The following is an 11322-nucleotide window of genomic DNA, read 5'->3' as shown; positions in this document are numbered from 1 at the left end:
GGGGTTGAGCCTAGACCCACCTTTAAGAAGCAATTTTGTATGAAAACTTTGGGACAGAGACCAGCTTCAGGATGAAATAAATGCCAGGGTGGGTTGTCATTCTGCTCCTGCATTGACTGTTCCCTACAGTCCGCCGTCTGGCCCGGAAGCGGAGGAGCACTGGTGATGAGGATCCACCACCCCTGAGTCTCAGCTACAAGGTTCATGTAGCATCAGTGAACAACTTCCTACAGCTGCAGGCCTGGCCTCTTCAGCAGCTGGCTATGCCTGCTTAGGTGGGTATCACAGGAGATGACTGCCTGCCTTTCTCTGTGTATGCAGGGGCAGGGTCTTGGCTTATATGACAGAATTCCAGGTTGTGATGGGTTCAGGGCTCTCAGAATGAATCAGTACTCCATCTCTCTACCTTCTACTGGCCCCTTCCCATAGCTGCCTGCCCTGCAGGCCCTCCACTCACTCCACATTGTGGTCACCCCTGAACCACAGAACACCCTTCAGTGACAGGGTGAGCTAGACTTGGAGTGGGGCCCTGGTCCAAATGCCTTTTCTTTTTTCTTTTTCTTTTTTTTTTAAATATTTATTTATTCCCTTTTGTTGCCCTTGTTGTAGTTATTATTGTCGTCATTGTTGGATAGGACAGAGAGAAATGGAGAAAAGAGGGGGAGACAGAGAGGGAAAAGAAAGATAGACACCTGCAGACCTGCTTCACTGCCTGTGAAGCGACTCCCCTGCAGGTGGGGAGCCGGGGGCTGGAACCGGGATCCTTACATCGGTCCTTGCGCTTTGCACCACATGCGCTTAACCTGCTGAGCTACTGCCGGATTCCCTCCAGATGCCTTTTTAAAAAAATTTTTTTATATTTATTTATTATTCATTTTCCCTTTTGTTGCCCTTTTTTTTTTTTATTGTGGTGGTTATCATTGCTGTTGTTGTTATCATCGTTGTTGGATAGGACAGAGAGAAATGGAGAGAGGAGGGGAAGACAGAGAGGGAAAGAAAGACAGACACCTGCAGACCTGCTTCACCACCTGTGAAGCGACTCCCCTGCAGGTAGGGAACCAGGGGCTCGAACCTGGATACTTACGCCAGTCCTTGCGCTTCGCGCCATGTGTGCTTAACTCACTGCGCTACCGCCCGACTCCCCCAAATGCCTTTTCTAATTACCTACCTCTGAAATCCTATTCCTTGACCCTGGAGAGAAGATTTACCTTCACAACACCCCGGTGGTACCACTACTGTGTGCCTGTGCACGTGTGCACTTGCTGCCCTTGAGCTCTGAAACTAAGGGCCCCCTGTGGGACTGAGCCCTTCTTCCTGGCCTGCAGCTTATGCCCTGTCCCAAGTCTATGGAGTGGACAGTGACCTCTCAGAAGTTGCTCGTCGTGGCTCAGGCAGTGCCTGTCGTAGTCTACATGGTGGCTTTGTGGAGTGGCAGATGGGGGAACGTGCTGATGGGAAGGATAGTGTTGCCCGGCAGGTGGCCCCTGAGTCACACTGGCCTGAACTTCGGGTTCTCATACTAGTGGTGAGTGAAACATTGATCCACGTGGAGATAGACCATGTAGGGACAGGAGGGGTGTTTCCTGGATGGTGAGGTGGTGGGGCCCTACCAGGGGAGGTCAGACCTTCGTGGAGCTGGGACTCTGAGTGGTGCTGAGCCGTGTCCCATGCAGGTGAATGCTGAGAAGAAGCCAACAAGCAGCACGGCAGGTATGCAGACAAGTGTGGAGACCAGCACTCTGCTCAAGGTAAGACGGCTCCCCATCCCATCCACCCGATCAGCCATGTATCCCACAGCCCTGATGGCCAAGGGTGCTGCCCTGCTTCACTGGGACCTCCATCTGCTATGCAGTTCCGGGCCGAGTCTGTGGTGCCAGCGCGCATGGCAGAGATGATCCGCTGTATTCAAGAACGGGACTTCCAGGGCTTTGGCCAGCTGACCATGAAGGACAGCAACCAGTTCCATGCTACCTGCCTGGACACCTTCCCACCCATCTCCTACCTCAGTGACACCTCCAGGCGCGTCATGCACTTGGTGCATCGCTTCAATGCCCACTATGGGCAGACCAAGGTAAGTGGATGACAGGCAGTGGAGCAGCAGTCAGCTTCCCAAAGCCTGCTTTGCATGCCATGTACCAGGTCACTTTGCTTCTTGGCTGGTGCATGGTTTGTGTGACTCACCAAGGAATGGCAGTTGGCACTTTGACATGGTGGCATGGGAGCCCCTTACCTGGTCCCCAGCCTGTGGCACGAGCACCCACCTGCAGTGGGGGTTGTCTCCTGGCAGATGTGGGTATGAGTGGGGACAGGATGCTGGGGCTGTCATGCTGACTTGTTGACCACCGTGGGCTCCAGGTAGCGTACACATTTGATGCAGGCCCCAACGCTGTCATCTTCACCCTGGATGACACCATGGCTGAGTTTGTGGCTGCTGTGAGGCACATCTTTCCCTCCAAATTAAATGGGGACAAGTAAGTCATGGGTTTCCCCCATTTCAAAGTCTGAGGAGGGAGGAACAAGATTGTTTATTAGGCTGGTGACGCCTCAGGTGCTGGTCAGGGACTCAGGCAGGTGTCACTGAGGGTATATGACTGACCTCAGATGCATCTATGTCATGTGGCCCAGACTGTGGTAAGTCGTAAGACTGCCCATCTCAGACTTGTTGGTCCCTGACACCCATGCTTTTTCCAGATTCCTGAAGGGGCTACCAGTGACATCTGTCCCGCTCTCAGATGACCTCAAAACTTCTCTGGCCATGGACCCCATCCCCGGTGGCATCAAATATGTCATTGCCACTCAGGTGGGCCTGGGACCCAGGGGGTGGGCTACTCACGCTACCCACCCAGCCCACAGACATTGGCGGACCCTCATGTATCCACACAGATGAAGGGACACCTTTTACCCTCACTGTCCTGAGTGAGAATCTGACCTGCTGATAATAATGAGAATAGTGGCAATGCCAAAGTGAACACCTGCCAGGGGGATGGAGCCCTGGGAATCCTGGGGGTTCACCCACCAGGCTTCCTGCTCAGAGTGATTAAGCCTAGATGTCACTCAGATCCTGAGTCCTGAGTGTCTTAGCCCCTGCCTTCTGCCCTAGATAGAGCGTAACACTGTGTGATAAGGGCTAAGTGACCACTGCTAGCAAACAGGAATGCAGTCCTGGTTGAATGCCTTGGGCACAGGGCCAGACCATTGTCACATGGGTTGTTTAGCTTGACCTGCTGTCCCTAGAAGGGCAGAGACTAGGCGCTTCTGGACAGTTCCTCCTGCACACCCTTACCAGACATGCTTTTTCTACCGCCAGGTGGGCCCTGGGCCACAAACTCTGGATGACCCCAGCACTCACCTCCTGGGCTCCGATGGCCTACCAAAGCCTGCCCCGTGACTACACAGAAGCACCGGACTCTTGGTTGGACAACGTACACCGACTGAATTGGGATAGTGGAGTGACTACCTGTGGATATTCTACCATATGCCTCATCTTTCCCAACCTGCACTCCCACCCTAAGCAGTGAGACCCATGGAGCCAGTAGGGAGCTGAAGAGGCTCTCCATGCAGGGAGGTTCCCTGTGGCTTCCTAGTGTTCGCATAATGGCAACCCCTGGCTTCCGGGCCAGATTTGGGACCAGACCTTGAACTTGGTCCATGGGCATGGTAGAAGGTTTGCTTATGTAGAGAGCAATGTGTGTGTCCAGGAGGAAGGGCTGGCCCTTGGGCTCCTGTGAATAAAGCAGTGGTGTTGAATGCCTTACCTGTTTCTTATTCTGGTGCCAGGATTGCTCTTTAGTTCCTCAGGGGAGAAGTTAGGACTCCCTGACTGTCCTAAAGAAGCCTCTCCATAGTTGATTACCCACAAGGTGGGGTGCTGGGCACACAAACCCTCAGTACAAAGGCTTAAGAACCAGGCAGCACAGTTTTAAGGGGCATTTCCCATCAGTATCAGGAAGAGGAACCCCGTGGGTACTTGACACCACTCTCCAAGTCTGATAAGATCCTCTGCCAGGGCTGGGTATCTAAGTGGTGTTGCAGAGGGAGGGAGAAGAGAAAGTCCATATCTCCTGCATGCTGGCTTTCCCAGAAGATGCATATCCTGTCCCTTCCTTCCTATTAGTCCTTTAAGTGCCTCACCTGCATACATCTGTACACCTGGGCTTCGGGGAGGAAAGGAACAGGCCTGCACCAGTCATTAGTGCAGACACCAGCTGCCCTGCTCCCTCAGAACCTCTCAGGTCTTGAAATCCTTCCAGAAGGACTGGGGAGAGCAAAATGGTTATGCAAGAAACAAATATCCCACACAAACAACTAGTGCCTGAGGATCCTGGCTCAATCCCCAGCACCTTCATAAACTGGAGTTAAGCAGTGCTTCTGTAAAAGGAAAATAAAATTCTCCCAGGAACCTGACCTGCTCATATTTTTTGGATGAGGCCCCAGTTGGCATGCAGGACCCCAGAGTTGCAAACTCCACGTTGTTGAGGTGACTGCCCTCCATGGGGTGTGTTTTCTGTTTGTGTGACCCAACTAGACAGAAACTGGCTGCTGTGAGCAGCGTCTGCATGGATAGTGTAAGGAGGGGTCAAAGGGGACACGGGCCATAGGTTGGACCGAAGCCTGTTGGGTAGGGGCTGCTTGCAGGAACCAGAAGGAAAAAGGGGTTTCTGGACTCTGGTCCCCACAGGCTCCTTGGGGCTTTCGTTGGGGCGCTGTCAGAGTCAGCTAGCCCACTCAGTTTTTGTCCCACCTGCCAGGCCAGAGGAAATTCCTCCGGGTGCAGGGGGCGGGGTTCTGCGGGGCTGAGGCGGGGCCGGAACCCGGGGCGGGGCTGACAGGCGCGAGTGAAGGGGCTGCAGTCCGGGCCTGGCAAACAGAGCGGCCACCATGGGGCAGATCGAGTGGGCCATGTGGGCCAATGAGCAGGCGCTGGCATCCGGCCTGAGTGAGTGCAGCTAGAGGGGGGAGATGGGGGACAACCTTGCTGCTAGCGGAGGGCAAGGGAGCCTGGAGACAGTGGTGGGGTCCTGGGGGCCTGAGATCCCAGGCTGCTGGCTGGTAAAGTGCGAGATGGATCCTGGAGGTGTGGGAAGAGAAGGAAGGTGAAGTGAAGGAAGGGGACAGGCTGGGGTTGTGGGCTGGCAGGACCCATCCCTGGGTCGGGGGGTCGCAGTAGACTTCCAGTTGAGGAGGCCTCCAGAGTCCCTCTCTCCCCTCCTCCAACCCTGAGAGGGGAAGTTACAGCGCGGGGGAAGAGGTACTTCTCCTTTTTGGTTTCCTGGGTGTTACTTCCAGTCAGAGTTGGGAAAACCCAGCTAGACCACGACCCCCATAGCCTCTCCTCCTCTGGAGTGGGGGTTCTCTCCCTAGATCCTAGGGTCCTGAAATGGGCTCCTGGTCCCTGGCTAGGGCTCATGCCTTGCTCTGTCCCTCTAAGGCATCTAGGATTTCACAAGGTGACTGAAACCACCTAAACCCCCAGAGACTGCTTTTCGAGAGAGATGGTTGGCTCGGACACCCTACAACCACCACCACCACCCCCCCATGCTTGGAGTGTTGGTTAAGAGGCAGGGGGTCTGTACCCCCACTCTGTGTTCCTACTCCAGAAGCAGATGAGAAGACCTGGCTGAGTCTGCCTCTCCCTGGAAGGACCTTCCCCTCTCAATTTTTTTTCTGCCCTATTTAATATATATATTTGAGGCTAGGCAGTGGTCCATTAAGTTGAGCACACGTGTTTCCATGTGCAAGGACCCAGGTTTGACCCTCCGCTCTCCACCTGAGAGTGGGTGAGTGAGAAGAACATGGGAGATGAGGGGAGGAGGGGAATCTGTGTTCAGTCACCCCACTCCACATCCCTACACCCAATTTGCTGTAAAGAGTGACAGGATTTAGTGATCAGTTAATTTGGGAGAAGTCTCAGAACTGTTGCCCCCCCCTCCGCCCTCTCCTAGCCCATCCCCACCCCAGCCTCAGGGTAGTTTAGAAGACTGAGGTCTCCTTCCTCCCCTCATAGCTCTCCAACCCCCAGAAGTAGTCACAGCCCTGTATGTCCACTCTGTGATATCCCTCTGCTTGTGCCCACTGGACAGGCAAGTCCAGGCTGTGACTTACTTCCTCAGTCCTCCAGAGCCATCTCTTTTCGCTAGCCTTCTTGGCAAGTTTATATAGATTGACCTCTCCCCCTGACCCTCTCCCAGGATGGTGATGCCTGCGTAGGCCCTGCTGGTAGCTTTCTCTCTAGTGGACTTTCTTTCCATTCTAGAAAATTCCATTAAAGTGGGGGCCAGGCAGTAGCACACCCAGTACTAAGCGCAGGGACCTGGGTTTGAGCCCCTGCTCCCCACTTGTAGTGGGGATGCTTCATGAGTGGTGAACCCCAGCCCGGCAGTGGTGAGGGTACACCCTTCTCCTGTGAAGCCACCCACTAACCTGCTTCTTCTCTGCCCGCAGTCCTCATCACGGGTGGCATCGTGGCCACGGCTGGGCTGTTCACCCAGTGGTACTTCGGTGCCTACTCCATGTATCCTGCAGCGTGGGCCCTGGGACAGGGCCGAGCAGGGCTCCTGGCTCTGCAGACAGACACACTGTCTCTGGGGTGGCAGTATATCCAGTTTGTAGAGTGCTGGTTCTCTCTTGGTCCCTGAGAATTCAGCCAAGGCAGGGAAAGCCAGGGATCAGCAGGGAAGTTATCTGCCTCCCCTCTGAAGGTCAGTGGCAGATCCACTCCTGTGGAGGGAAGGGGATTGGATAGCAGGAGGGGTCAGGCAGTCCCTCTGCACTTGCTTTTTTTTTTTTTTTTATGTTTTACAGTTGACAGTAAATACAATAGTTTGTACATGCATAACATTTCTCAGTTTTCCACATAACAATACAGCCTCCACTAGGTCCTCTGCCATTCTTGTTCCAGGACCTGAACTCTCTCCCACCCCCACCCTGGAGTCTTTTACTTTGGTGCAATACACCAAGCATTCTTTTTTTTTTAAAACCAGAACACTGCTCAGCTCTCACTTATGGTGGTGCAGGGGATTGAACCTGGGACTTTGGACTCTTCAGATATTAGAGTCTCTTTGCATAACTAGTCTGCTATCTACCTCCGCTTCACTGGCTTCTATCTGTTGCCTTCTCTGGGTGCCCTCCCCGGCATTCTGGAGGTCCAGGGCAGATAAATGTAACCTGGCCTGTTGGAATCGTGTCTGACTGTCTCCATTCTGTGGCCTCAGACCACTGCTGCCTGCTCTGTTTTCCCTTTGCTGTGGCTCCTCAGTCTAAGCACCTTCTCATTCCTTAACTGGGTTCCAGTGCAGCGGGCGTATTTGTATGCCTATTGGAGTACCCCCGGGGGAAGCGGAAGAAGGGCTCCACCATGGAGCGTTGGTGAGTCCCCCTCTGCTGTCACTCCCAGGGTCACATGCAGAAGCCCAGTTGCTCTGTGATGCCTGGTCCCAAGAAGGAAAGAGGGCAGGGTGGTGGGCAGCAGTGGCAGAGAATGCTGGAAGGACACCAGTTTCTGCCCTCTCCACTCAGCGGACAGAAGCATATGACCAAAGTGGTGAAGATGCTTGGGCCCCTGTCCAGGAATTACTACGTCCGTGCCTTCCTGCACCTGGGGTGAGTTGGGGGTGGGAGACTTGGGGCAGACCCTCCCCACTGACCCTCCCCACTGAGACTTGGGGCAGACCCTCCCCACTGACTTGGGGCAGACCCTCCCCACTGATACCTGCACAAAGAAACTGGAGTCAGCTCAGAGCCCCTCTTCTTACCCCCCAGAGGTTTTTCCCAAACAAAAATTATGGTCCTAGTACTGCCAGAGGCTCTTCAACCTGCATCTTTTTGTTGCTATTGTTGCCAGTGCTTCACTGCTCTAGGCTGACTTATATTATCTTTATTTATTGGGTAGAAACAGCCAGAAACTGAGAGAGAAGGGGGTGATAGAGAGGGAGAGAAATAGAGAGACACCTGCAGCATTGCTTCACCACTTGCAAAGCTTTCCCCCTGCAGGTGAGGACCAGGGCCTTGAATCTGGGTCCTTGCACATTGTAACGTGTGCTCAACCAGGTGTGCAACCACCCAGCCCCCTAGGCTGACTTTTAGATAGATGCTATAGTACTGGAGTTTCCCCTGGTGCATTAGTGCTCTCATCTGGTGTGCCAGGGAGCTTGAACCTGGGTTGTGTACATGGCAAAGCAGGCACTCCTCCAGATGAACCATTTTGCTGGCTCTTGACTTGTATCCTTTACTGTCAGATACCAGTTGTCCTAGGCATTAGCAGCTAAGGTTTGAAAGTCACCCCTTGTGCCTCCCCCTAACCTACACTGGGGCCAGGAATGAGGCTGGAGTGGTCAAAGTCCTAGTCAGGGCAGGGGATGGCTCAAGGGGACCCTCTGGCCTTCACTGGGGCTGGATGTCCCCTCAGGCTGGATCCTAGAGGGCAGTACCTCCCAATCTGTGTTGTCCTGATATTTGTGGCCTTGAGCCTGGACTGACTGACTGGTGGTGCTCCACCCCCATCTTTTGTCCTCTCCAGGCTGTCAGTACCCGCTGGCTTCCTGCTGGCCACCATCCTGGGCACTGCCTGCCTTTTCATTGCCAGCACCATCTATCTGTTGGTGAGTGGGGCCCAAGTTCTCCTTGGTGGGAATGGCCAGTGCAATGGTTTGCTGACTACCTACTGTGTGCTGGCCGTTTATGACATCTGTCCTTTCTTCTGCAGGGTGGATGGTGGGGCCCCCACTTTACAGATTTTGAAGGGGCAATACAGAGAAATGCCATGCTGGCTTAGGATACACCAACCAACCCAACCTGGGTTCTAAACCTTCTGCTTTAGGGGGTGGGGTAGCGCTTCCTAAGGTGCCATTCACAGTTCAGATGCTGTGTTTGCCTGCTCTGGGATATGTGACAGACCCTTGTGGATTCTAAAGCTGCATGAAAGGCAGTCTCTGGAAGGATGGTAGGAGGCAGAGCAATAGGATAGAGGCCTGTGTGTTCTCCAGTCTCTCCTTCTCATCTGTTCTTTTCAAGAGGCACAGTGCTTTGTGACTAAGCATGTGATGAGTGGGGGTGTTCCAACTCCCACTCACCTATGCTCCTTCCTGCTGCTCTGGTGGCTCTGTGCAGAGTGGAGACTCCTCGAGATTGCTGGGATGGGTCATCTAGCACCAGTCACTTGAGTTATGCAACTGGCTGAGATTCAAACACCCATCCACTGACCAGCTGTGTCCCCACACTTCTTGCCAGTTGAGTGTGCAGACAGTAGTCATGTTCTTCACCATCTGGGAATATCCTGGGCTTTTTTTTTTTTTTCTTCCAGAGCACTGCTCAACTCTGGCTTATACTGGTGTGGGGGATTGAATCTGGGACTTTGGAGCTTCAGTCATGAGAATCTTTTTACATAACCATTATGCTATCTACCCCATCAGTCTATTTTTTTTTTAAATCAGGGCTTTAGTCTGTTGATTTATAGGAATCTCATGTTCACTATATGTATTATTTGTATGATTTAGACCTAGCAAACACTTTTTCCTTCTCTGTTAGGCATCTTAACTTTGTTCGTGAAGTCCTTCGCTGAGCAGAAGTTCAAGTTCACTGTCTGTCTGTCCACTTCTTTGCTTTATGGTTTGTGCTTTTTAAGATTCTCTCCCTGCTGGGCCGCCTGCATCCTCTTCCAGCTTTGTAGCTTTACGGTTCAGGATCAGTTTGATGTTAAGAGATGGGAATCATAGCTGTCCGGTTACTCTTGTGCTCCAGAGATTATATGATGGATGGCACGTGTATTTTGGTGCCTCTTAGATATCAGGATACTCAACTGAAAATCACATCCTGGGTCCTCAGGACCTGTTGTAGGGTATAGAGTGTGGAAGTCTGCTTTAACAAGTTCCCAGGTGTAGGGCCCCTAATACTCACTCTGGGGAGGTGAGCCGGTGCACCCCACCTACATAGGAAGGGCCTTGCACTCTGGATGCCTTCCCCCCATACACATACACACTGGGCCTCCTATCTACCCTACCAAATTTCTACTGGCTCAGTGTGGTAGCCCCGCCACTTGTTATGAATCTTGATCTCTGGGAGGAAAACCAGTTTTGGAATTTACAACAGGATTGGTTTTCAGAGGATCTTTAGAAACCCCAAGTTTCTGGTATGATCAGGGTGAGTTGGGGTGCCAGGGACTTCACTCCACCTCTCTGAGCTCAGTCCCTTATGTCCTAGTGGTTCAGATGGATCCCTTGCTGTCCCTGTGGGGGTGGGATTTCCCCAAGGAGGACATGTGGGGGGTGATTCAGGAGTGACCCAGATACCCCACCTCAATGTTCTGCAGGCGGCCTTCCGAGGTGAGCAGTGGATCCCCATCGAGTCCAAGCCCAAGGAAAGGCCACAGGTTGGAACCACTATCAAACAGCCACCCAGCAACCCCCCACCACGGCCCCCTGCTGAGGCCCGCAAGAAGCCCAGTGAGGCAGAGGCTGAGGAAGGGGCAGCGGGTGGCCCCACTGGTGGTCCCCAGGTCAACCCTGTCCCTGTGACTGATGAGGTCGTGTGAGGGACAGACCCAGCAATAAACAGTGAAAGCTGCAGAATAACAGCTGTGCCGGCTCTTCCTGCCCACACAGCCATGACCTCACACAGACCTGTGCACTGTCTGGCCCACAAAATACAGTTGCTGAAATGGCAAGGGTTTCTCCTCTGCAACCCCTCCTCCAGCTCCCCCACATCCAGAGCCCCCTTCCAGAGCACCCCTAGAGCCATTCAAGACCTGAGTGAAGGGAAACAGGTGGGTATTCTGTCTGGCCTTGCTTTACTCTCCTTGTGGCCCTCCTAGCAGCTACACCACCTCCCTTAGGCTCAGACAGCCACACCATCCCCTGCTCAGGCCTGGAAGCAGGTAGCTGAATGTCTCCTCCTATCCTCCAGGGCTCCACTAGCATGACTTCACCAGGCTTCCCAGACCCTCCCTGCTAGAGGCCCACCAAGTCCCTGCTGTCCCTTCCTTCCCACCCTTCCCACCCACAGAGCAGGACCTTGCTGCTTGGTCTGTGCCTGCAAACCTTGTGGGTAGGCATCACACGTGATCACTGTGGGCAGGAGGATCTGTCATCTGGGCAAAATGGAAACTCAGCAAGTAAGTGCTCGTGTAGGAGTCTTTCCAGTCTCAGAAGAATGTCACCTCCCCCAGGAGCCTCTCTGAGACATACCTCCACCTGGCACTTGCACACAGTAGTTGTCTGCTGGTGGGTGAAATGGCAGGTCAGGCAAGGAGACTGAGACTACACCATGAAGACTCTAATGCCCCCCTCTTAGCACCAGCCAGGTCCCTAGAGCCCAGGTAGGAATCAGATT

The 11322-nt window shown here is 53.5% G+C and overlaps 2 protein-coding genes across 2 annotated transcripts; both read left to right on the top strand.

The window, feature by feature from the left end:
• Nucleotides 1-122: 122 nt before the first annotated feature.
• Nucleotides 123-3751, top strand: MVD (mevalonate diphosphate decarboxylase; the record flags this gene model as incomplete). The annotated part of the gene is given in 8 exon segments (XM_060183947.1): nt 123-222; nt 225-275; nt 1326-1525; nt 1674-1748; nt 1853-2071; nt 2356-2471; nt 2692-2800; nt 3308-3751. Coding segments are annotated over 8 exon segments (951 nt in total), but the record flags the coding sequence as incomplete, so codon positions are not given.
• A 1034-nt stretch (nt 3752-4785) lies between these two features.
• Nucleotides 4786-10565, top strand: LOC103120875 (cytochrome b-245 light chain). Its single transcript, XM_007531364.3, has 6 exons — nt 4786-4936; nt 6442-6511; nt 7291-7365; nt 7516-7599; nt 8516-8597; nt 10304-10565. Exons 1-6 carry the CDS (start codon nt 4879-4881, stop codon nt 10523-10525), a joined length of 591 nt encoding a protein of 196 aa, XP_007531426.1. The 5' UTR covers nt 4786-4878; the 3' UTR covers nt 10526-10565.
• Nucleotides 10566-11322: the final 757 nt, after the last annotated feature.

Source organism: Erinaceus europaeus, unplaced genomic scaffold (genome assembly GCF_950295315.1).
Source record: "Erinaceus europaeus unplaced genomic scaffold, mEriEur2.1 scaffold_630, whole genome shotgun sequence".
NCBI lineage: Eukaryota > Metazoa > Chordata > Mammalia > Eulipotyphla > Erinaceidae > Erinaceus > Erinaceus europaeus.
Note: the sequence above shows the minus strand (reverse complement) of the source record. Positions and strands in the feature narration are given on the sequence as shown.

Bases quoted from the DNA above. Each gene is read 5' to 3' on its own strand.
- LOC103120875 (XM_007531364.3), top strand. From the start codon at position 4,879: ATGGGGCAGATCGAGTGGGCCATGTGGGCCAATGAGCAGGCGCTGGCA. The intron at 7,366-7,515 runs GTGAGTCCCCCT...CTCTCCACTCAG, and splicing joins GGCTCCACCATGGAGCGTTG to CGGACAGAAGCATATGACCA. The intron at 8,598-10,303 runs GTGAGTGGGGCC...AATGTTCTGCAG, and splicing joins CCAGCACCATCTATCTGTTG to GCGGCCTTCCGAGGTGAGCA.